This window comes from Hyaena hyaena, unplaced genomic scaffold (genome assembly GCF_003009895.1).
Source record: "Hyaena hyaena isolate Hyena2069 unplaced genomic scaffold, ASM300989v1 scaffold_1103, whole genome shotgun sequence".
Taxonomy (NCBI): domain Eukaryota; kingdom Metazoa; phylum Chordata; class Mammalia; order Carnivora; family Hyaenidae; genus Hyaena; species Hyaena hyaena.
The window spans coordinates 265539-292146 of NW_024081730.1; the positions used below are offsets into that span (position 1 = coordinate 265539).

The 26608-nt window shown below is 38.0% G+C and overlaps 1 protein-coding gene across 1 annotated transcript in view; it reads right to left on the bottom strand.

Moving 5' to 3' along the window:
* Positions 1 to 5809: 5809 nt before the first annotated feature.
* XRN2 (5'-3' exoribonuclease 2) overlaps positions 5810 to 26608 on the bottom strand; it is an 83277-nt gene continuing 62478 nt past the window's right edge. The window contains exons 25-30 of the mRNA XM_039222284.1: positions 25355 to 25423; positions 25136 to 25267; positions 24015 to 24142; positions 13527 to 13590; positions 8212 to 8350; positions 5810 to 5979 (exon numbers count right to left, since the gene is read on the bottom strand). Of these exons, the coding sequence (XP_039078215.1) occupies positions 5914 to 5979; positions 8212 to 8350; positions 13527 to 13590; positions 24015 to 24142; positions 25136 to 25267; positions 25355 to 25423 (598 nt within the window). The 3' untranslated portion in view covers positions 5810 to 5913. The remainder of the gene's footprint in view (positions 5980 to 8211; positions 8351 to 13526; positions 13591 to 24014; positions 24143 to 25135; positions 25268 to 25354; positions 25424 to 26608) is intronic.

A 26608-nucleotide genomic window follows, 5' to 3' on the forward strand; every position in this document is an offset into this window, starting at 1 on the left:
ATTTGTTAAAATTGACATCAGTTAATCCATATTTCAAAGCATGTCAAGAGGGAGGAGAATAGAGTGATTTATTGAACTGTAACCAGAATGTAAAGAATAAGAAATATTTATAATTTTCCCTCATTTCAAACTTAATAGGGGTACATACCGATCTTCTTGGTGTTTTATTGTACAAATAATGTATTTACTCTTTAATATGCCAATTTATATTTCCTATGTTTAAAATTGATATTTAAATATAACTTAAAAGAATCTTAAGTACTTTTTTTGGTAAAAGTCAAGTGGTCATTTCTTTTTCACTAAGTTGTATAGGTTTTCTTTTGGTTTGGCGCTTTTTTTTCCACTTTTTGGCATGACATGACAACGCAGCTCAGTTTACTCACAGTTTAAATAACTAGTATTGGTGTAAAATCACCAAAAACAAGCTGAAAAACATTAGCTTATATAAAATGAATGAAAATTATAACATGGATAAGGCATGATTTATAAATGATAAACACAAATGGTTACCAGAGACCCTAAAACTCCTATACATTTGAAGTTTTAGAATTAGTTTGAAGCTGAAACATTTCACTTCATTGTTCGGGCGTTTTTTCTGAATGTGCAAAGTGAATCTTACGGAAGCTGTTTTAGAAATTATACATGCACTTTCTCTAAACTGTATTTTACATAGTAAGTAATAGTAATAATAAAACTTCAGTCCTCTTTCACAGAGGAGAAAAAACAACCACTGAAGAAGCAAGGGGATCCAGCCTTTATCAAAGGTCTGTGAATGCATTTTTGGAAAAGAACTAATTTTTTAAAAACATTTTGCATAAAAAATAATTTGAGCAGAAAATAATAGTATGAAAATAGTGCAGTTACACCTACAGAAAATTCTCCCAGTTTGAGTTTTTGCATATTAATAGAATTGACTTTCAAAATGTTTGCCAAGCTAGTATAACTATTTTTGATGTGCCAAATTTCAAAATGTTTGTTTATATTAATTTGATTTCCTCCTAGTAGTACCAGATTTTGAAATTTTACTTCTAGAAAATATGCTCCAAAAGTCCACAAGATTTGCAATATGTATATATATTTCATGGCCCAGTACTTAACAATAAGAGCTTATGGACTGACTCCAAGTAACAAAGAAAATAAGTCTTCATGGACAGTTTTTTCCCTTGATATGATTTATTTCTAGAACAAAGAGTCTCTTAGACTAAGTGAACTCTGTATCAAAAAGATCATTAAGAAAAAATAGCCTTCTTTATGCAGTATTTCGGAAAGTGTATTTGCTGTGGGCATATCTTTTTCCTTTCAGCACTGCTCTCAATAGTAAGGGAACCACTGCCAGAAGTAAGTGAGGCAGACGGCTTACCATTCTACACTCAGAAATGCACTGAGTTTATGTGTGCACATTCTGAAATTAGTATAGGGGTTGGTTCTTGAAACATTAAAATAGAAAATGCTTTTAGTAAAGATTCCACATTCTGGTCAACGCAAAGCAAGAGCTTTTCCCCCCTTCTTTTGCAATTAGTGCTTTGCAGATCTTTTATAAAAACACAAACGGCCAGACTAGGTGAAACTCATTAACTGAAGAGGAGGATAAGTGTCTTCACAACCAAGAGGGAGGGCCCGTGCTGGGTCTGAGTGGAACAAAGCCCTCTCAAAGTTTAGCAGAGGCCACAGCAAAACTTGGTTCCAGAAACGCTAACTGCTGATGTGATATTTAAAAAAAAAAAAATGTTTTGGGGTTGTACAACAAACTTCTCTTTTCCAGTTGAGGCACAGAAACAAAAACCCAGAATCAAAGTTGCAGAGAGGAACAGCGGGGATTGCAGGTACTTTTTTTGTAATTTGTATCGGGATGTAAATTGAACCGCCGGGTGTGTGACAGTGTGCAGTGTTGAGGAACACAGGAAGGGTGTTTTGTATATGGGACCCATGGAGGATGTAACCTAGTTGTCTTCTATTTAAGGCTTTGCTCAGAATTAAAACCTAATAGTCAGAACAAGTAGTCAATCAGACTTTTATCAACACAGATGTTGTGTTCAAACTCCGTCCTGCTATCAGTTGTTTACTTTCAATTTAAAGCAAATCAGAGAATCCCTGCTCACTAAATGCAAGCACCTTCCAAAGAGTTGCTTTGTTAGCTGCATTGAATACTGATGATTTAGAAAGACTTTTGGAATAAATTCGTGAACCACAATCACATAAAGACCCATCGACTGCATTTTTATATATCAATTTGTGCATAAAATAATGCATTATGTAGTGGCAAGACAAATTTCAGATGTTTGGAGCATAAGTGCTGTTGCCCAACTGTTTAATGTAACACTAACATGTGAAGACAAACCCTGGATGTTAACTGTTTCAGTCCAGTATTTAAAAAATGCTGCTACTTGCCATGTCCAAACCCAATGAGACAGAATTAGGATACATTTTATTAAAAACAAAAATTGAATAGCCTTTTACTGCTAGTGAAAATTGTTGAACATCTGGAGAAGATTCAGAGAAAATGGCAGATGGGAACTGCATCCACATCCCTTCAGGAATTCCCTCTCCCTAGTAAGTATTGAGATAATTTTGTGATTTCAAGAATACTTCTATTTTATTATTTTTAAGTTAGAAGGTAGTGGAAGTTTCTGGGAGAGGTTTTTTGTTTTATGGTTTCACTTTTTTTGCTTTATATATTTACCTGCAGTTGGACAATGTGTACCCAAAATTGAATGAAAGACCATTTAATTTTTAAAATCTCTTGTAACCTCTATTTCAGTCATTGTTTAAGTGACTTCTAATAAAGGTTTAATCACGAATACTGCCTAACTCTAAGTTGTGCAAACTATTTTGCAGTAGTGAATAGCTGAAGTCCCATTTCAAATACAGAAATCATACCGTGTTCTCTCCTGGCCCTCATTCCATAAATACGAAATCCGCAACAAGCAACGCAAGCAGTTAACGTTATGTTGCGTGGAGGAAAAATCCATCGAGAACGGGCTGTTTGTCATTTTATGGTTTGTTGACTTGTTTCCCGGTCAGTAATAGGAGGGCAGTGGATCGCCAGGAACAGTGTGGCCGCGGCCGCATCTCAGCTCCACGACCGTCTGAGGCGGTCAGGAAGAGGCCCCGGACTGGCCACACGGAACCAGCCAGCTCTCTACCGTCCGGAACGGGAGCGTTGGCTCATCAGACAACGTCTAAATTTTAGATTTCTAAGCTTAGCTCAATTCGGTTACGTTCAGACTTAGAACTTAACGTGCAGCCTCGGAAGGAAGATTTCCATCATCTCCTCAAAGGTTCGGTGTTTGCATTCGGGCAGGGAGTGGAGGGGGAAGCTTCGGCGCCGCTTCCAGGATGCAATGATGCGCTTTGGGCCCGGCGGGGGCCGGGACACACAAGCCACCCTGCGGGTCGGGGGTCTGACTTTCCCGTGCCCGCCCTGCTCGACACCGGCGACTCGCCCGGGGGCCCTGGGGCAGGAGAGCGGCGGCACGTGGGACTCCGGCGAGTGGGGCCGCAAGGAGAGCGGGTGGGCGCTGGGCGCGCCCCCAAGTGCGCCGAGGGCACCGTGCTTCCCCGTCCCGCTGGTCTGGGGACCTTGCCTCGGAGAAGCGGCGCGTCTGCCCGCCAAGCCAGGCCCGCAGCTCCCGGGTGTCGCCTCTATCCCCGCTTGGCTGCGACGTCGCCGTGCCCCAGGGCCCTTGACGCGGTCGGAGGTGCGTCCGACCTTCAACCAGCCCCGCGGAGCGGCGGAACACCGAAGCTCGGAACCGTCAGGCCCACCCCGGCGGGTCCAGACGTCCCGCGCCCTGGCGCGAACATTAACCTCCCGCTCATTACACCCAATTTGCTTTTGTAACACCAAATGGTAATCTAATAGTTTGTAGACGGCTTTGTATTTTAACATGCATCCCCTCATTTGATCTTTAAAGGTTAGACAACTGCGCATAAGGGCCCTTAGCACCACAATAAAACCTCTCTTTTCATGTTCCAAGATTTTTAAGCATCTTTAATAGGAGACCCTGAAAAAATGTCCTAAAGATAATTTTGAGTAGTTAATTATTTAAATCTGGCCCATGAACTATTTTTACATCCGAATACGGAGGGAATGTTTATAGCTCTAAATATTCCATTTGAAGTTCTAAAAAAGCATTCACTTGTTGAAGAGAGTGCCTTTTTTTCTGGCAGATTCAGACATGGGAACAAATTAGGCGGGGGGGGGGGGGGGGGGGGGGGGGGGGGGGGGGGGGGGGGAGTTAAGGAGAGAGAGGGAGCAAGGGTGAAGGAACGGAGAAGGTCCGAAGGGAGGGTTCAGCTGGCTGGCAGGTGTGCTGCGGGGTACCGCACCTGTAAGAGGGAATCTAGCCGGCACAGCTTTTCCATCAGGCTTTTTGCTTAAATGTCTTCAAAATACCACTTTAAACATTCGTTTTCAGATTTTTAACAGTTACATGTAATTGTGAAAACGCCAAATAAAAACAATTACTTTACAGACAAGCTCAAGATAGCTTAAAATTAAACAAAACCTAAAAGATCTGAGAAAATAGATGTTCTGTTAAAGTGTGGGTTTGGGGTACCTATGAAACTATAACCAGGAAGACATTTATATGAGCTCCTTTGGAATATGCAATACTTGATTTAGGTGGCTATTCATTTGTAGTATTTGGAAGATAGAGACATTTAACAGAAAGTGTTACCACTTTAATGTATTGTGAAGGTAATACACAATAGTTGTGTTGTTAACTCCCAGCAGAGAGATGCTTTGTCTCAACACTAAAGGACCCTACTCTATTCACCCATCACCAGCAAAGAACTCAATAGCTTCAAAATACCTTCCTAATCAAGGTTAAGGTGGCCTTTTTTCCACATAGGCTAAGATTAACAAGTGTGCCTTAGCTGAAATGTTAAAGCAAAAATGTCCTAAGTCAGAAGGTCAAAGAGAAACCTTATTTTACAATCTTAGGCTAGAACAGGCAAATGGAAACAAAGCAGCAAGTACTTGTGTGTGTGTGTGTGTAAATCTGTCCTGGCAAACAAGTGAAACTGTATATGCAAGTGCCATGTGTGTGAACTGCAAGCAAAAATCTAAGCAGTAATAGTGGTGTGCTGAATTTCAAGAAAAAAAATGAGTGAAAACATATTAGAAAATAATGTAAAAAATATAGTAAGGAGTACAGACTAAGTAGCAATGAATTAAACTTTTAACCTTAAAGATTTATAACAAGTCCTTAAAGCTGGAGTACAAGTCTACATGAAGTTCATAAACTGTAAGTAACTTATCAGAGTTGACATACTTATTAACACAGGAGTTGGTTGGGTTGCCTTGCTGCACTGATTTTCTTCTGACATCTAATTGTAGAAATAAATTGTTTTCTGGAAAAAAAATGACTTAAACACATCTGGCTAAGATTTTCAACATTTAAAAGCTATAAAAGAATAAGGACACAGGAGACCAGAGTTTCAGGTTTTTTTTTTTTTTTACTAAAGTTCAGAAATTTTCGTAAGACAAGTACATTAATGAAATGTTTCCAAAGAAATACTGAACAATATATACTCTAGTTGGCTGGGTGTTCCAACTCAAGAGTTCATACCTAATTCTTGTGCATTAAAAATCAGCATGGATCTTAGATGATCTAGAATACACTGTGTTTTAAAATCCACAGCTGGTTTGATTTTAACCATAATGAAAAACCAGTATTCCTATTCCATCAAATGTGTTTTACAAGCAATAATAAATTGAGATCCACTGTATTATGCAACACACATCTTTGGAAAGCAACATAAACAGTGAGATCAGATCAGTAGAAATATACACAGTTAAAAGAAATACACAAAGTACTGTAGTTTTATTAAAAACTACTACTTGAGAAAGAAATCTTTCCACAAATAGCATAAAATTGTAGAACGATGAAAGGAAAGCTTTACAAAAGCCTAATTCCAACTGTATCTTCCTGAGGGTGGTGGCAAAGGGTATTTCCTTCCTTCTCTGGGATATCCCTGAAAATAAGCAAAAGCAAGAGTTTATTTTCTGGATTAACACCTCTGCAAAGAAATTAATTTTACATCGCTCTAGAAAAACACACCATAAGGAAGCTGAATATGTCTTAAAAGTATATCACATGGAAGGGGTCTCATAAATAGGTGCTTTGGACCCCCAGTTTTATGCAAAGCTTGTTGCAAAGTTGGACTCCAGCACAAATGCTACTGCTGAACACTGTCCAAACAAGCCATAACAGGCACTTAAGAAACTCCTTAAAATGCACACAAATGAACTATAGTTGAGTGTTTTGTGTAAAAGACTAGTGGTTCTCAATCTTCCCTGCCATCCCTGGCAGTAATTCAAGCCACACTGTAGTAAGATGCCTACATCATCTTTGGACATATTACACTAGAAAAGTCATTTTGCTTAACCAAGGCAAGAGCTTGCTAAGTCAGCTGAGGCCTAATGAACTACTAATTTTAGGGATTCTTTTTGTTTATTTAGCTATAAATTGTAGAGTATTAAGTAACACATTAAATTACTACATGAACAATTACTGGTGACATTCACAACATATCCTAGCAGACTTGCAAGTAACATTTCTGTACAACAAAAGATTCCATCAAAATTCCTTTTCTAGGCTTCTAGGAGTCTGAAATAAACTGCCCTGCCCCCATGTTGTCACTGAGTAGTATAAATGAATCCTATAAATCTCACTAAATATAGTGGATCATAATTACACTGTTTTTAACAATGGACTTCTGCAATTTAATTACTGTTTCAAAGCCTGGGATTTAATAAAAAATATCTCCATGAAAAAAGAGACTGAGAGAAAGAAATGTATTTCTAAAAGGTCCTAAAAGAATTATAAATTTACCAACTGTTTTATATCTTCTAAGTCAATAATTATTTTACCTGCTGTAACGGCAGAGAGTCCCTTACAGGGAAGGCCTCTTCTGAAGGAGATGAGAAACATGATGAACTGGGATCAGGACAGGGGCAGCCAGGCCCCAGCTCTGCCGCCCAAGGGCAGGCGTCACAGGGTTTCATTTTCCGACTTAGAAGATGAAGGTGATAGGACTTAAGATTACCCAGGGTTTCTTCTAGTTTATAAGTTCGTCCCCATTTCAATCATTCTCATTATTTAGATTGCCTATTATCATCCCACCGGCTCTCTAACACAAAGTCTCAAACCCTTGATATAATTTTTAGACATCCTGTGCTGACAGTGTTTAAAGTAAAAGTCTATGAACAGATTTTAATGGACTGTAACAAAATTCTCTCAAAAGTAATTAAAATTATTTTCTTGTGAAGTGAACAGACTTATAAGTATATAAAAAAGTAAAAATTTTTCTTAGCTGTCAAAAGAGTAGTCTTACAAAAAGGGATGAATTTCAAGAAATTGCTTAAGAAAACTGATATTTGAAGCACCGCAAAAGACCTGTAGGCAACGCCAGGTAAGCAATTTTAAAACCACTTCACATCACTGCAGGTGCCAAACTCCATGAACACCACACACTGAAACACTAAACTGCAGCATTCTGACCCTGTTCTCTGTCTAGGAATAGACTGCAGAGCATGTAAATACTGACCAGGGTGTCAAACAGCTGGGGGACAAACAGACTGAGGCAAATAGACCTCTGGCTTGAATAATGCTAATACTGGATGCTTTATGAAGAAGGAAATGAAGCTTACATATACTAAACAAATTTGTCTAGGAATTATTATCTTCATTCAATGGATATTTAGTAAAAAAACAAAACAAAACAAAAAACCAGTAAGTGGGAAATGATGAAGAAGAGATTTCTTTCCATGAAAAGGGGTATCTGATGAATCAAGATAGGAGACTTCTAAGTTGAATAAGGTAACAGTTGAAAAGATGGATTCTTACTTTCACCTTCTAGAACATTAACATTTATCATGAGATCTAGTTTCTACTCAAAGAACAACACCCTTAAAGGATAAAAAAAAAAAAACACACAGGTTTTGGCAACTGACTATTTGTGTTAAATACCACTGACAGCTATGATGAAAAGAGCCTTGGGGGTGAAAAGTCTTCAGCATCTTCATGGTGTAACAGATTTAGTAAGGCAGAGTATTACCCTATATACATTTTAGAATTCAACTGAGCTACTCTATCAGTAACTTTATCCAAAAATGTTTTTTTGAAAATATGGTGCCACACCTAGAGGCATGGCTAAGTATAAAGTGACAGCATGCTCTTCGTCCCACGGTCCATGCTGTATCACCTGTCTCCCTCCACGGTCATCGCGTCTGGGTGGATACCCGCCGGGTCCAGCTAGCATCTGGTACTGGTTTGGCTGGAAGGCTGCATTCTGGGTTTGGAGCATCCGGTTCCATGGCAGCAGAGGTTCAGCCCCAACTCCTCTGTGAAGAAGTATCATGTTGGCATTAGAAGTCAAACCTGTTATATAGCCCAGAGACTCAAAGTGGCCAGCATCATCTCCAAATCTTAGGACAATCTAATTTGCCTGCATCAAATGGGACATACAGTATCAGAGTGACCTTTATGTCCCTCATATAGTCTAACATGTTTCATAAAGAAATCAGTATTTTTTAAAAAGGCACTTAAACTCAATTGAATCAGAAAGGTAGGACTTAACATATTTTGTTCAACTGTGAATTTCAATTGTGAAATTTCCTTTAGGTCACCTAAAGATTTGGACTCAAGATCACCAAGCTGGCTACATTTAAGAAGCTATCCAAAGAGTAAACATGTACAAGACAGGAAAATGGGCTTGATTTTTTAAAAATGTCTAGATTCGCTCTTGGAATCCATTCTTTCTAGTTAATTGCAGGTTGTAAATGAATTCTTGCTGCTCAGTATTTTGAATCTAGGATAGAGGAGTTGGCTGTTTTTTCTCATCCATTATTGTGCTCAATATGTCAGAAGGTCTGATCGGGAGGAAATCTTTTCAAGTTCTATTGATGCAGCTTTCAATTGACCATGGTGACCTAGCAACATGAGCACTAATTGGCATAGGCTGACTGGCATTTGGTGTACAGTTTACATGGGAACACAGATTCAACAGCTATTATAACCCAGTTTGCCGGCCCAGATTACTAGTCAAAAGAAATGTTTTAATTGTCTTCAAGTTCGTATTTTAACTTTGCAGATAACAAAGCAACAGGTATGCTGTATTAAATCATAATTTAAAACTGTCACATAAACAGTGTAGCAAAGACACATCTCCTAAAGGCAATCACCACTGAAGACACTACTTTCTCCTTGAGACATTTTCAACTTCCATTTTAGAGAACAGTCACTACAAAGAATAAACAGAAGCAAAATTCTCCGATACATTTCAACACCAGATGCTCTGGGGCCATTACAGATGTTAGAAGAAGTCACAACGAAATTTTAAAATTGCTAAAGCACTGACTCATATTAACAATAACCATACGAGCACATGAATTTAACTTCCCAGGCCTTAGGGGGTGGGGAGCTCAAAGCTGGGCTTACTGGGTAGTCCAATCTTCTCACAGTTATTTAAGCCACAATCCATCCTCTCAACCCTCCTACTCTCCTTGCCTTCACTTGGAACTTGTCTTTTTTTTTTTTTTTTAAAAACACCAAAGTTAATTCCTTTTGTGTGACGGCACAAAGAACGACTCTCTGAAGAACTCCAGAGAAGCCAGCCAATGCTGTTCTCTAGTTAGTGGTGAAACCAGAGCTCTAATAAATATAATTTGCTGTAAGTGAATCAAAATAAAATAAAAATAAATCTATATCTCAGAAAGGATATCCATATATTCAGGGCTTTTAATTATTTTTCAGGTTCGTTATTAATACAAATATATTTTAGCAAGAACGGCTCTGCACAGAGATTGGAATGGTCTCCTCTGGTCTCTGCATGAAGGAGGGATTAATATTTTGTACTGTAACCAAAGAGGCTCATCAAAACTGGGCCATTAACACAAAACACACATGCCAAAAATGCAACTCACACATTGTGTGTTAACTGTAATCAATTTTTCTTTTCAGTTCTGCAATGATCAAACTCACTCAACTGAGCCTCTGGAAAATCTCCTGGCATGGATGGCATATATTATAAGTGCTATTTTACATTATTTTATGTTCTAAGTATAGGTTAGAAACAAAGCCAAAATCTAAAAACAGAAAGTCCTTAAAACATTTTTGACTAATTTTTTAATAAAAATAATTTACTTGAAATTAAACAGAAAAAACAGTAAAAGGGACAGGTATTATTACCCTCTTTTCCTTTTTACTGGCAGAGTCCCTTATTTTCCACAAGTTTACCATATTTCCATATTCATTATATTAATTTGCAAATAGTACAAGTAAAATTTGCCTTTTATTTAAATCTGGGAGAGAACCGTTGAGGTTGACAAATTTTTAACTATTTTAAATTAGTAGCTATCTATTGAGGCAACTTCTCTGAGGCATTTGGCATCATTGATGGCAACTTTTTTTTCTTTTTACATCATTGTCAACATTCTATTTCTTTTTTAATATTTATTTAAAAAATTTTAATTCCAGTATAGTTAACATACAGTGTTATATTAGTTTCAGGTGGACAGTATAGTGATTCAACACTTCTATACATCACCATGTGCTCATCAGGACAACTGCACTCCTTAAACCCCATCACCTATTTCCCCCAGCCCCTCTTCACCTCCCTCTGGGAACCATCAGATTGTTCTCTATAGTTAAGAGTCTGTTTCTTGGTTTTTGTCTATGGCAACAATATTCTTAAGTTTCTAAATTTCTGTTTTGGAAAGTAGCTGGCAATGTGAAGTAATTACTACCAATTTGGGTATCTTTAATTTATAAATATGGCAAAAATTTTAAAGATTTTCCAAGCTTAATGGCCATATGTTAAAAACTAAACGGCCCCCGTGATTATGGTCAGGAAAGAGAAGCCCTCCGCTGGCAACAATTACACAGATACCGGGGCGCCTGGGTGGCTCAGTTGGTTAAGGGTCTGACTTCGGCTCAGGTCATGACCTCAGAGTTCGTGGGTTCGAGCCCTGTGTCCGGCTCTGTGCTGACAGCTAGCTCAGAGCATGGAGCCTGTTTCAGATTCAGTGTCTCCCTCTCTGTCTGACCCTCCCCTGCTCACGCTGCCTCTCCTCTCTCACAAATAAATAAAACATTAAAAAAAAAAAAAAAAAAGAATTACACAGACAACAGGGCAGAACTCAAATGCTCTGTTTATCATTAATTCAAAGTTAGCACTGGCTTGTCCGGGGGGAGAGTGGGGGAACAGTGTTCCTACTACATTTTTAAATGAACACATGGATTACAGATACTATCTCAAAGTGAGAAAAAATTCAAGAAACCACATATTTCAGCAAAAAAAAGGTAGACTCAACATTTTCTTTTCTAGTAGGGTTCTCAACCAAACACTCAAAATTGTGTGGTGGGCAAGTGCTGAACTAATAATAAGGATAAGTAAAACTGATTCCAGTAAGAATTCTACTACTTATTAGTTGTGACATCTCAACAAAGTCAAAGTGACTGCCAGTGTTTATTTTCTCCTCTACATGTTGTGAAGCTGGAATGGCTAGACTGGCAAGTGCTACCAAAGTGAGCAATGCACACTGCAATGCACAAGTTTAGGAATGCTGAGTTCAAACTCTGTTTTCTTCAGGAATCAATGGTATGTTTCTTAAATAACCACATTCTAAGACATAAGACAGACATCTATTAAGCTCACACTTTGCATTTGCTTTAAGGTATTATTTCCAGTTTCAGGCTAAAACTAAACCAAAAGTGAATGCCCCACAAAACTTGCCCCTAATCTGCAGGGTTCACAAAGGCAGTCAGGATAATATCAGTACTTGGCTAGGGCAGAAGGACAAAAACCTGATGGATATCAGGTCAGCGGTGATGATCTTAGAGAAACTTTTAGTGTGCAGAGGGAAGAAGAGCCACTGGGAGTGAAGAAAGCAGTCAGAAGTGGAAGGAGATCCTTTACTTCCTCTAAGTCCCTGAGGCTTTACTATAATATTATGCTCAGATCAGTGTTCTGATAAACCCTACTCATTCAAGTGAAAGTTTCTTAGTAAAGAATGCTTCCTAAGTGAATCCTTAGGTAAGCTGTCAGATTTCTGTGTGCCTAGGTTTCCTCATCTGTAAAAACAAGATCTACTTCAAAGGGTTGCTAGGAGGAATAAATGAAGTCACGTTTCTAAAGGCATATTTACACAGTGCAGACACATAAGTAGGCAGACGATAAATGTCAGTGATTATTAACAATACGGGAAAGAAGTAGAGAAACTGCCTGAAAATCAAACTCAACGAACTTAATGCAGAAAGATGGCTACTTAAAATGAGATCAGTTGTAATGTGGTCATTTGTAATTTGGTAGATTTACCCCTTACTTATTTGTTTGAAAATAGTCCTATCCTGAGGATGCTGAAGTAGTACATATGGTGTGCTCTTAGCACATATATTGAATAAAACATAAAGGCATTGTGTCAGTCATCTGAAAATGGAAAAGCAGCTTGTACTAAGTATTTGATACTATTAAAGCAACTGAGTAACATGATTTATCTTCTTGAAGAAAATAATGAAATAATGTTTGGGAGTGTCTAAAGACAGTTTCTTAAAAAGGGAACATCATTTATAATGCCGTTCCTAACACATTTTATTAATTTCAGATGTGTACAGATCAGAATGATAAAAACGGTAAAGGCAAGGAAAACAAAACATTAGAACTGGGAAGGCCAAGAGGGAAGCCTTACTATGGGCTTAGTTGGTTTCCACATTTACTGATGCTGGCAAAACCAACATAACATGACAGATCTTAAAGTTGCACTCTAAAAATTATTCTACAGATGTTACTATAATTATTCATAACATGCCTAGCTATCTTGTCGTGCAGAGACCACCTGACTTAGGAGCACACAACTTATCAATGAAAGAACACAAGTCAAACATCCCTTGTTATTAAACCATGTCACACTCTTCCTAGTCCGAGGTACTTATTAGACTGCAGATCCCATAATCCTCTTCTGAGTCCCTTCTGCGTTTAATTCAGTTCAGTCTTAAGTAGTTAAAGAAACTGTTTTCAGTGGCAACTAATAACTACTGACCTACAGTGACACTGCCCTACAATAGGCTTGTCAGCCTTGAAAAAGTTGTACCAAAGAAGCTGATTAGGACTTCAAGAGGTTTGTAGCAAGAATCAATGGTGGTCTGTACTAATGCTGTGTTGCCCGCACAGAAATGATAAAAGTGGAACACCATTAGTTATGCCTCATTAAGCTGCACAACCCTTCTAAAAAGAAATTTGTTTAGCCTGACCAAAATCTAATACAATTTTAAGCTCTCTCTGTTGCAGTTTTCAGGGCACCTTAAAACATTCAATAAAATAAAGGCCAAGGACCAAGAAAGTAGGAAAGTATATAAACAGCAGTCTTTTACTTCAACACATTAGCCATCTATTTTCCTAAAGCACACACACAACAGAAACTGTTTAGAGGAAACAAAGTACATTTCAAGACATGGAGAAAGTCCAAACCTCAAATGTTGATGTGGAAAAATACTTAAAAGTCATGTCTACTTTAATATTACCTGTCAAATCTTTGCTGCTGGAAAAGGGGAGGAGGACCCCGCCAGGAATCCTGAGGCCTCATATCTGGAAAATAAACAAGGGTTAACAGAAAATTTTAAGAAGTAATCAAAACCATAAAAACCCTAGAAGAGAGCAAAGGCAGTAATTCCTCTGACAAAGGACACAGGACCTTTTTCTAGATAGGTCTCCTGAGGCAAGGGAAACAAAAACAAAAATAAACTATTGGGACTACATCAAAATAAAAAGCTTCTGCACAGCAAAGGAAACAATCAACAAAACAAAAAGACAACCTAGTGAATATAACCCCAAATCATTAACATAAGGGGTTAGAATCCAAAATATATAAAGAACTTATACAATTCGACACTAAAAAAAAAAAAACACAAAAAACAACAAAAACCCCACAATCCAATTAAGAAGTAATCATGATTCAGCTACCCATATATTTTTATAATTAAAAATTCTTGAAAAAAAAATCTGTGACAGAATATAAAGCAAATAAAATAGCATAATTATACACAACACAAACATAAAAACATACAAAATCAACTGGGTAAATTTTTTGCTTTATTATGTTTTCTTTGATAATGAAACATAGTTTTAGGAACCCTGAGAGTTTTTATACTCTCATCTTTCTCCCTGCATATGTATGTGCGCACGTGTATGTAAAGGTATATATTTTACACATTTTTTGTTTTAAATACCTTGCAAAAGAAAGGTAAAGATTTAAGTTCTTTTCATAAATACAAATGGAAAGAATAGTAACTTCAATAGAAATCCTGAAATTTTCCCCCTAAGCATGGAAACTGGAAGGAACACTGCCTCACCTAGCTATTATAAAGCAGAGCCCACACATGTCTTCAACACAGGTCAGGAAGATGCTAGTAAAGGGACCACCCACTCTCCTATTGTTTTCTGAGTCAAACCTCTGCCCCTTCAAACAGAGCCGAACTGGTAATATCTGACTCCAAGAAACAATTACATGGCTGCTGCTTCTGCATGTAAAGGAGCTGAAAGGAGCAGCCCCAAACACTGGTCAGGCGGGCACTCAGTGGCTCAGAAGGTTGGTGTCAACCAACTGCCGCTCCACTCTGGTCTCCAGTCTCGCAGTCACCTTGGCCACCCTTCAGCGGGGTCCGTGTGTGACCTAATTAAAACAGCTGGTTCTAGGAGTTGTCTAATGAGTTTACTGTGTGAGGACAGTAACCTCCTCCAGACTCCCGAGACCCAAGGACAACAAGGCTTACCATAATGTATTCAGGCTCACATTTTAATGGAAACACAACTAGAAACATGCTTTTCAAAATTACTTTCTTAAAGGAAAGAAGAAATGAAAGCTTATCTCTGGTTGGGAACCAAAAAAACACAGTCTGGGTTTACTAAAAAAAAAAAAAAAGGTAGAATGGTTTGAAAAGATAGCCCCACAAAGGAGAATATAGAATAAGCAAAGCATCTGGCTGTTCACATGATTCCAGTGTGAACAACCCACTACTACTGCTTTGGACTCCCCTGACCTCGACAAGGCTGACCATGCCACCTGAAGAAAGTTTCCTATGTGGAGAGGTGACCCTTGGCCAGGGCAGGGGTGGGCAGCCATAGCCTACTGCTCCTTGGCCAGCACGAGTGTCCAGCAGCCAAACCCAGAAGAGATGCCTCTCTTAGAAAGGAGCAGGAAAACTTCGCCATCATTACTTTCATGTAGAGAGCCCCACTTTGAATTAAAATGTGGCACCGCTAGTCGATTTCAATTAAGTTCCTTTTTTTCTCTTAAAACCCAGACTAGTAATGGTCAAATTGAGGAACACTGCTGAGGAATTTTCACAGTGGTCATTAGATATTCCAAACCTTAATGGGAACTCACGAGGCTCATCACCACACAAACCACAGAAAACAGGGCAAGAAGGATCCCTACAGGCCCAGAATAACTTCTGAATCGCTACTACAGACCAAACACAATCAGAAAAAAAATCATAATCATAAAAGGTAAAATCAGAAATTTTTACAAAACAGCAATCATCATTTGCATGGCTTATTCCTATGGAAAACTGTAAGCCACGCTTACCTCAACACATACATGACTTTCAACACATTACCATTTATGAGAATGTGATCTACTGAAAGTAAAATAACTTTTGGGCCACTTTCTCTGATCATTACTTTGTTAAACTTGAAGTCCATTGGTCTATTCAGATATTGTACACAAATTAGTTTAGTGAGAATTAGTTTAAATGTTTCCAGAAGTGTTTTAAGTGTCTGACATATACAAAATTAGCTTAACAAAAGTCAAAGGAAATAGAGTGAATTTCATTTGATCCCTGTCTGGCTCTGTACTTCACATGTCCATGTCCCAGAATCACTGTGGTAATTAACCTTTGGAAACATGCCCCTTTTTACCATGAAGACTGAACTGTGATTCTGGTTCCACAGAATACATACTCAGCATGGAACTTACAGAAGCTTCCACATAAGATCCCTAATAAATTTAAAATCAAATGAAGACAACAGAAAGATACTCCACATTAAAAAAAAATCCTTCAGAAATGCTTATCCTAATGTTTCATGGAAAAAAAAAAACCTGTATATTTTCTCCTAGAAAAGGCACAAACGGAGGAAAGTCACCACCACCAGGAATCCATATTCATTAGATTCAAATATGCTACAGGTTAGATTAAGCACAAGATGTGTAAGTATAACTGGAATATAAAGTTCATTAAGTATTAATACTTTCTTTGGAAAGAAGGAACTCTCACAATAGTCTACCCATATAACTGTAAGTGCCTAGACAAATGGCTAGAGTCCCTATTCCATCACTTTTAGTATAACAGGGACTTCCCACTCTACTTTGCTTTTACTATTTCTTACCTCCAGACCAAGTGTTTTCACATAACTCAGCACATGCAAAAACTATAGTTTTTTGTTAAAACCTAAGCAAGTTTCCTATGACGTAAATATTCTCTTATCACAATTGTTAAAACATCTCTTGCTTTCAACCCATAGAAGAAAAATAAAAAGGACCAAAGAAAACGTTCAAGGCTACTTTTAAACAAATCTCTTCATGTGACTCTGAGAAATACATATAGCCTTTAAGTATTCATAAAGCAGAAATGTTTCCTCGCTGATAAGTAATGAAGTAGAAGGTAAAACAAACTTATTATTATTCATTTGTATGACTCTAACAGAAGATCCATTTGAGAGGGAGAAAAAAAACCCTCTGAAGTAGTGAACTGCACTTCAGAAAGGTACAGGCGAGAGAGGAAAAATGACAGTTAATTTTTTCCTTTGGTCTTTAAAAACTTATCTCTTCTAAAGCTCTAAGGACATATAAGCCAAGGTTTCACCAACAGCTCTTCAAGTGACAATTTACCTAATCAGCATGGCAATCACAGGAAAGATTCCATGTTTACTGATTGCACTAATCAAAAATCACTTTTCAAATGTGGCTAATTGACAAGTTTACCAACTGAGATGAGGTGAAGTGACATACTGGGTTCTCTGGGTTGCAGAAATGAAATGCTTTATTCACATGGAGTACTCAAGGCTGCACTTGACTCCAACAAGTTATCAGTATCCGGGCAATTACTCATCAGCCAAAAACTGACACATCAAAGACAAATCACAAACCAACAGTGAGAAACACCTACAGCAGACAAAGAGTTTGAAATGGCCTGTCCTAGCCCCTCTAGAAAATAGTGTGGAGGTTCCTCAGGAAACTAACAATAGAATCCCCTATGACCCAGCAATAGCACTGCTAGCAATTTACCCAAGGGATACAGAAATGCTGATGCATAGGAGCACATGTACCCCAATGTTCATAGCAGCACTCTCAACAATAGAAAAAACATGGAAAGAACCTAAGTGTCCATCAACAGAAGAATGGATCAAGAAGATGTAGTTTCTCTATACCATGGAATACTACATGGCAATGAGAAAGAATGAAATCTGGCCATGTGTAGCAACATGGATGGACCTTGAGGGTGTTATGCTGAGCGAAATAAGTCAGGCAGAGAAGGACAAATCTCACATGTTTGCACGTATAGGAGGATTAGGAGGAACTTGACGGAGGAACAAGGGGGAGAAGAAGGGCGGAAATGGTGGGGGAAAGGGAGAGAGGCAAACCATGAGAGACTCTTGAATGCTGACAAAAACTGAGGACTGATGGATGAGGGGGGGGGCGGTGGGCATGGAGGAGGACACTTGTGGGGATGAGCACTGAGTGTTATGTGGAAACTAATTTGACAATAAACTATTTGTTAAAAAAAAAAAAAAAAGAAATGGCCTGTCCTGAGTGTTATTTTGTACCATATGAAGAAAACAGCTATGACAGTACAAATATTTTAAAAAATTAAATGGCTTAGATCTCAATTTTACTAAAACTATTTGTAACCAAATTTTAGTTAAAGATTCTATAATAAAGAAGGTTGATCTTTTATAATTTATTATTTTAAATATTTATTTATCTATTGAGAGAGAGAGCACACACACTCGTGTGAGCTAGAGAGGGGCAGAGGAAGAAGGGGAATGTCAAGCAGGCTCTATACTAACCACGTGGAGCCCAACACGGGGGTCAATACCACAAAGCATCAGACCATAACCTGAGCCAAAATCAAGAGTCAGTCACTTAAACAACTAAGCCACTCAGGTGCCTCAGGATTTCCTTTCTTGACAGTAGGCAGCATTTCTCTGGGCTCACCATGTTAACTGTGACCAATCTACTATCCTGGAGTGACCATTCTAGACTAGGACAATTATTATCAGGGAGTAACTTGTTAAGTAACATAGCTGCTTCCAAGAAGTCTACTCTTAGAACCTCAAGCTTTTCTAAGTTCTCTTACAACTAAGGGTAATTAAAATTCATTAACTTATCCAAATCCTTCTTAAACTTTCACAGTTCTGGCTTATACTCAGATGCTTCCAAATTCTCCAAGCCTCTCCTTTCTGTTGAGCAAGAATCAGACTCATATTACCAACTACCAGCAGATGATTTCAATGTCTTCAGGCACTTCAACGTGCACAAATATGACTCAGCATATTCTTCCATATTCCTTTACCCTTCTGGGTTTGCAAATTCTCATTAGTCACCCAGGTGTCCACAGTGCACAAGTGAGCCTCAACTTCTCTCCCTCATGTAACATATTCAATTATCCAGCCCTTCAGTTGTTCCTCTCCTATCTTCTCCACTTTGCCACAGATCATTTCAGATCTTTATTATCCCTAACTAAAACCACCACCAAGTCTTTTCCATTACCAACAGAACTGTGGTTTTAGAAAGAAGATGTAACTATGCTCTTCTACTTAAAAAAGTGCTTTAAAAAGCTCTTATACATAAAGAGAAAGACTTGCACACAAACTAATAAAGCAGCAAGGGACAAGAACAGGAAATTTATTAAGGAAAAACTGGTTAGTAAAAATTAGGATAGAAGCATCAATTTAAAAAATTATCCCTTAAAACAAAGATATATTATTCCTTGACTATCAAATTAGCAAGGACTTTTAAAAAATGATAATACCTGGTATTGGTATATCATTACCAATGGTTAATGACAGGTTGCTTTAACCACAAAATAGAAGGAAAGACAAACAACATCATTAACATCTCAACAGATGGAGGAGCATTTGATAAAATTCAATACCCACTAGAAACAAGAAACAGAAAAAAGCTTCCTCAATATTTCTTATCTAAAAGAAAAAAATTCATAAACATATTTACTTATTTATTTTTTAAAGTTTATTTATTTATTTTGAGAGAGAAAATGAGCAGGGAATGGGGCGGGGGTGGGTGGGCAGAGAGAGCGAGAGAGCATGTAGGTGAGGGGCAGAGGATGGGAGGGAAGAGAATCCCAAGCAGGCTCCATTCACAGCGCAGACCCCACACAGGGCTGGATCTCACAACTGTGAGATCATGACCTGCGCTGAAATAGAGAGTCAGGCGCTCAACTAACCAAACCACCCAGGCGCTCCTCTACTTCTTGACCAGAGTAGTGGTTACTTGAGTGTGTTCATTTCATAAAAATTAATCAAACTGTACACTGGTGATCCAGAACTCTATGTTTCATTTAGTAAGAAGTATATGTGAAAATACATGTATGGCAAATTTTCAAAAATTACATATATGAAGAATATAATGAAAGAAATTACTGCTTTAAAATTGCAGGATCATGGGATTATGGGTGTCTGTTTTATTACCTGCCACAATTTACTTAATTAACATGAACTACAGTTAAAGTTCATTTAAAATGCCACTAAAACTATGGAGGAAAAAGCAGACTCTCCAACCTCATAATCTGCCTCCATTTAATGCTTACGGAATTTTGTACCAGTTATTTTTATTTATTTATTTTTTTTACAAATAGTTTATTGTCAAATTAAGTTTCCACATAACACTCAGTGCTCATCCCCACAAGTGTCCTCCTCTATGCCCCTCCCCCCCCACATCCATCAGTCCTCAGTTTTTGTCAGCATTCAAGAGTCTCTCATGGTTTGCCTCTCTCCCTTTCCCCCACCATTTCCGCCCTTCTTCTCCCCCTTGTTCCTCCGTCAAGTTCCTCCTAATCCTCCTGTACGTGCAAACATATGATATTTGTCCTTCTCTGCCTGACTTATTTCGCTCAGCATAACACCCTCAAGGTCCATCCATGTTGCTACACATGGCCAGATTTCATTCTTTCTCATTGCCATGTAGTATTCCATGGTATAGAGAAACCACATCTTCTTGATCCATTCATCTGTTGATGGACACTTAGGATCTTTCCATGTTTTAGCTATTGTGGAGAGTGCTGCTATGAACATTGGGGTACATGAGCTCCTATGCCTCAGCATTTCTATATCCCTTGGGTAAATTGCTAGCAGTGCTATTGCTGGGTCATAGAGGAGTTCTATTGTTAGTTTCCTTAGGAACCTCCACACTGTTTTCCAGAGGGGCTGTACCAGTTTACATTCCCACCAACAGTGTAGGATGGTGCCCGTTTCTCCACATCCTCGCCAGCATCTAGAGTTCTCTGATTTGCTCATTTTAGCCACTCTGACTGGCGTGAGGTGTGTACCAGTTATTCTAAGCTTACTACCACCTGACTTTTTGCCGTGTACTTCAAGCTTATTTTCTCTCTAAGCCCAAAGTCCCCACTGTAGGCTCAATTTAAATGGCATATTCTTTCTGACTTTTTTCCCATAAGCTTTTTCATTCCTACCTCTCCTTTGAAAATATATTAAATATAGAGTTCCAGCACTGATCCTCAAGTGGCTCAATGTTACAAGTCACCATACAGAGAGGGCCACTTGTTTTTTACTCTAACTCAATACCTACTTTATAAAACAGATTTCCTATTTTTTAATGATGTAATTAAAACAGTGACTAGCTGGGTGAGATTCAATTAAAGTCTCTTTCTATATACAAACAAATTACATCTCATAAGAACTGTAACAATGGCAAATGAGGAGTTACTCAAAGTAATCAAAAAGGGAGAGGGAACCCCACTATTTGAAGTAAAATGCACATATATCAGTAAGAGATAACTGTTTCTAAAGGCATTTCTAAGAATGATAAATTTGTAGGTCCTGAAAGACATCAAATTCTCTTCCTCTGGTGTGACCTTGATAAATAAAAGAACTGGCTTCATTCTTTCTCTTACTGTTGGAGAAGGATCCTCCAGACTAAAAGGGGACCTGAGAACAAAGCACTCAGATTTATACAAACCACACGCTGAGAGAGTAATTTTCTGCGAAAGTATCCATCGTTTTTTACAGATTCTCGTGTGGGCCTAGGATTCCCTAAATGATCTAGGCAACATTTCCGAAAGTGTATACCACAGGTGACACACAAGATCAATTTCTGGGGGTCTGTAAACAAGCTTTTTATCTTCACAGTTATGTATTTATTTTGACATATATTTGAAAAAAAAAAAACCACAACAAGCACATCAAACTCATAACATCACATAGTACTGATATACTATTATTTATAAATTCAAGATAAATAAATTTAACTTAAAAAAAAAAAGACTTTAAAAGGTTTTAAGTAGCTGTCTGGGTGGTAATCTGGATAGATTATGGTGGCCCAGTGACTGGGCCTTAGGAAACATGAAATGGAAGGAAGCTGTGTCATGGAGAAGACATGCTTTTACCTTTGCTACTCAAACCTCTTTCCAAATCTCTCAAAGTTTTCTCGATGCAACAACCTCAGAAATGCCACATAACCATCATCTTGAGAAATAACCTGCAGAGATTATACTTGGCTCTAGCATTCTGCATCTCAATTTTTTTCCCAATCTGGAAGCAGTGATACCGTTATGGATAGAAGTACATGGTGAAGAGCCGTAAGAAAAAAGGAACTGGGAACGAATGTGTCAATAAACAGCTGGCTTTAACAATAAGGTGGAGGGGTCCCTGGGTGGCTCAGTCAGTTAAGCCTCCAACATATACTCAGGTAATGATCTCAAGGTTTGTTAGTTCAGATGCCATCAAGTCCTGCACTGGGCTCAGTGCTGACAGATTGGAGCCTGCTTTGGACTCTGTTTCTCTCTCTCCGGCCCTTTCCTGCTCATGCATGAGCAAGCACATGCACATTCTCTCTTTCAAAAACAAATAAACATATTAAAAAACCCAATAAGCTGGATGTGCTTTCACCATTTACAGGTAAAGTTTCAGGGCACAGATAGTTCTTTCAAAGGGATGAGACTTTTGTGTATGTGGCATGGTTTGACAGTATATATATGGAAATATACAGAAATGTTACTTGCTGAATCTTGGGGAAAAAGGAGCTAAGTACTGCACCAAGCAGATCCCCACAGGCCCAATAAATTCTGTACCCCTTCTGTGTTTCATTAAATAGGATAAAACCGGTGAGCTCCACAGTTTTCATGGAGTCTAACAATGCTCCATTTAACTTCAGGCCATACAGCAAAAGCCATACAGAGAAGAGAGACAGAGACAGAGGCAGAGAGAATACATTGAATACAGAGGGCTCTGAGAAAGAATAAGACCTTTAGAATCTACTTCTTCCCAGGTACTAGATTAGGAAAATCTGGGTGGGCTTTAGGTTAAAATATGGGTTTAGAACTTATTTGGCATACAAACAGTGATGGGCGCATATCATAAATACTTCCCAACCAACAATCTTCACATTAATCTGGTATTTCTTTGACAACTGCAAGTTTGATTACATTTTTTAAATTAAAAAAAAAAATTTAATGTTTATTTTTGAAGAAGACAGAGCATGAGTGAGGGAGCAGCAGAGAGAGAGGAAGACACAGAATCTGAAGCAGCTCTAGGCTCTGAGCTGTCAGCACAGAGCCCGACGACACGGGACTTGAACTCACAAACTGTGAGACTGTGACCAGAGCAGAAGTCAGATGCTTAACTGCCTGAGCCATCCAGGTGCCCCCCTTTTAAACACTTTCTTAATGTTTATTTTTGAGAGAGACAGAATGCATGGGACAGTGGCAGAGAAAGAGGGAGACAGAGAATCCCAAGCAGGCTCCATCCACAGTCAGCGACTCCCACACTGTGAAATAATGACCTGAGCTAAAACCAAGAGTCAGGTGTTTAACCGCCTAACCAACTGTACCACCCAGATGCCCCTACAACTTTGGTTTAAAAAGATTCTTAGAGCAGCTTCCTCTATTTTTATTAATTTAATTTTCAAGAAATATTTTAAGCATTCAGAAAGAAACTTAAATGACACTTAGATTTAACAAATGTTAGCATCTTGCTACAGTCACATCCCCTTACTGCCACACTGCTGTTGTTTGGTTGGGTAATGACCAGACAACTAGGAATGACTTTAGAAAGAAAATGGTTTTGAGAACCTGGCACATGACTTCTACTTTCTTGGTACATGAACATGGCCATGGAACTCAAAAATAACAATATGGGGATACAGTTTAAAATTAACACAGAATCTATGAAATCTATTGACTTCTTACTTGCCTTTTTCCACTGCAATTCAAATGCCATGTAACTATTTTCAATGGGTAACATTTCTGAACCACTTCTGTACACACAATATGGTTATAAGGAGTTAAGGAAAGGTTGAGATTTTCATAGAACCACAGAGTTAATAAAGGAGTATCACTCCCTAAAGCAATTCTTAAGTAGTCCTGAGATAAAATATGCTCATCGTGAGGAAGGGATACTGTCATCTTTCAATTGATTAAGAGGCTGCAATTCAATTATCTAGCACCTGATTTAACTGCCCCAATACTTGTATTGAAGAAATTAGTCAATCTCTCCACACACTTCTTTCTATATATGTTCACTCTAGTAGAGTTATAGATGAAAATAGGAAATCCAGTTCATATTATTCAATTAACTATACATAAGCCAAGATAAAAGAATCTGAATTTACATGAAGCATTCTCTTACAGTTCTTCTAAATTATATGTTTTTTAAGTCCACTATCTCTGCCCTGATAAATCTTTTTAGCAATGAGATTAACCAACCTTTGTTGTAATATTTAATTTAGCATATAAAAGAATCAACCAATAAAAACTTACTTGACATGAGTTTTGGAATCTGGGCTTGTCCTCTCAACAGTGGCCTGTATAAGTTTCCCTGATAGGTCGCAGGTGGTGGTGCAGCATTGCCGTAAACGCCAGCCCCTGAGCCCCTTGGCATAACATGGCTGGAAAAGGACCACACCAACCAGAAAACAAATTACAGAGCCAGTCACCACATCACAGCTGATACAAATTAAATAAATGCTAGTAGTGGTCTCCTTACTACTAGATCTGATTAAGAGAATACAACCTTAAAAGATTTATAATTAACAAAGTTCAAAACAGTACCACAGATCGTAATGGTGACAGAACATGTTCATTTGCCACACCAAGATTCTTAATTGGTAATTATTTATTATTTATTTATTAATTACTTCATGCAAAAAGTGAGTCTACTTTTCTTTTTTGTATCTTATTTCAGTTTTGACCTTAGGGACTGATGCTGTTGCTATCACTGTATATACTGCTACTCTATATCCTATTTTCAATTATATCAAACATTTCCCTATAGTTGTCATAGTCTGCAAAATTATAGTATGTATACCTATAGAATACCATGGTGACATCTCCTAGTTTACTAAACCATTCCTCCCATTCAGTATTACTAGTGATGATAACAATGCACTAGAGATTTGGGCATATAACTTTATGCTCCTCTAAAATTATTTTCTCAAGATAAATTCCAAGGAGTAGGAATTTGGATCAAAGTTAAGAGTTATTATACTGATCATGTATCATATTACATACCTGTCATGTATTACCCATTACAAATATTGTAACATACTGAGTAACACTTAAAACAGATTCTGCTGCACATTAATTCAGCTAAAACTCTCTTGAGGGTAAAATGTTTTATTACTCTGAAATAGCTGTCAGAAAGACAGCAAAACCTCTTAAGGGAAAATAATAGAATTCTCAAGTAATACATACATAAAGCATAATACATAAACGAAAGAAACGGAAGTGAATTTTAAAAAATGAAGAGCATAAAAGCATCAAAGTCATTAAAATATTTGCCAACTAGGCCTCTTAAGTATCTGAGGCATAAATACTGACCTAATGCCGGTGAATGATTCAGGAAAATCAAAATATACAAAGGTTAGCAACCTACCACTCACCCCAAAGTCCTGAATGCAGCCTGATCCAGATGGACAGGCCTCCGGTCCCGACTGAAGCCAAGTTGGGGCTTCCACTGCCGTCCGTTGCTGGACTTTTCCCAGTCACTCGGTTTCAGTACTGGTGCTGGTTTTCTGATCAATTGAAAATACCAGTTTTGGGATAAACATTGTACAACATAAAACTAGACAGTTTATATTTAATAGCCGCGTCATTGTTACCTTGCTCCTGGAAGCATTACAGCTTTAAAAATGTAGTCTTCAGCAAACTGTGGGTCTTTAAAATTAATACTAGAAGAGAGCAAAATACAATTTAATGGTTTCATATTACCTCAGCCTAACTGTTTTAAACTGAGGTACTTTTCATGTTTAAAAAGAGTAAATAAAATTCAAAAGTCTTTTCCAAAAATTATTTTAGCCAATAGTTTCATTAAACAGCTAAACACCTCCTTCCCCAAAATAATTGCTAGTACACAGCCTTCCTACAATTTTCTGTGTGGGAAAAGCCATGTTCTCATTAACTGTGGGGGACCACAGAAAAGGGACAGACCCTGCCTCAACTCTTAAGAAATACCAACAGGTCAACTCTCAAGAAATACCAACAGGATACTGAAGACAGATGGAAGAGGATGCAACAACAAACAAAAAGTTTTAAAAACACCTTTCACTTTTCATTCTGTTTAGTGCACGGCAAACACTTTCCCTCTAGCATCTTAGGCAAGATTACCTCTTGTCCCAAGAAAAGATGCAAATGCCACCAAAACACTTGCAAACTCAATAATCTGTGGGGAAACACTGGTGAACACAAATAACCTGTGGGGGGAAAAGCATTAAATTTCCCAGATGGAACACTGTATCATGCTCTATTAGGATGTTTCTCTTTCATGAGGAACAGTCACAACTGGAAGCCTCACTACAGAGAGGCTTATTTTATGTCTGTACCCTGGGACTGTGAGTATAAGCTGGATCAAGCTTCCTTTCTGGTGGGGTGGGTGTGTCCCAAAGCCTGGTAAGTACACAAGTTTTCCTTTTGACTCAGTAGTTGAGACTCTGGATATATACAAGGTTTATACCTAAGAATACTCACAACATCAGTATTCATGTTTAAAAATTAAAACCTAAGTGTATGAGTAATAGTGGAGTGGTTAAAGAAACTAACGTTCTCCCTAAAAACGGAATCCTCAATTGACATTTCAAAAAATTTAGTAAGAGAATACCTACTGACACAGGGAAAATACATATACAACAGACTAGACATATATTCATCAGAAAATTATCAGTGATGTTCTCTGTATTATCATCGCCTTTCCTTCTCTGTGTTTTTTTTTAGTATTTCCAAAATTCCTCCATGTCTGCCATCAGTTGAAAAAGGTTTATTCATAAAGGTTTTTATTGAACTGGTTGACATTTTAGACAGCTAACTTTTTTCTCTTTAAACACTGCCACTTTATATTATTAGGGCCCATTTTCACTGCA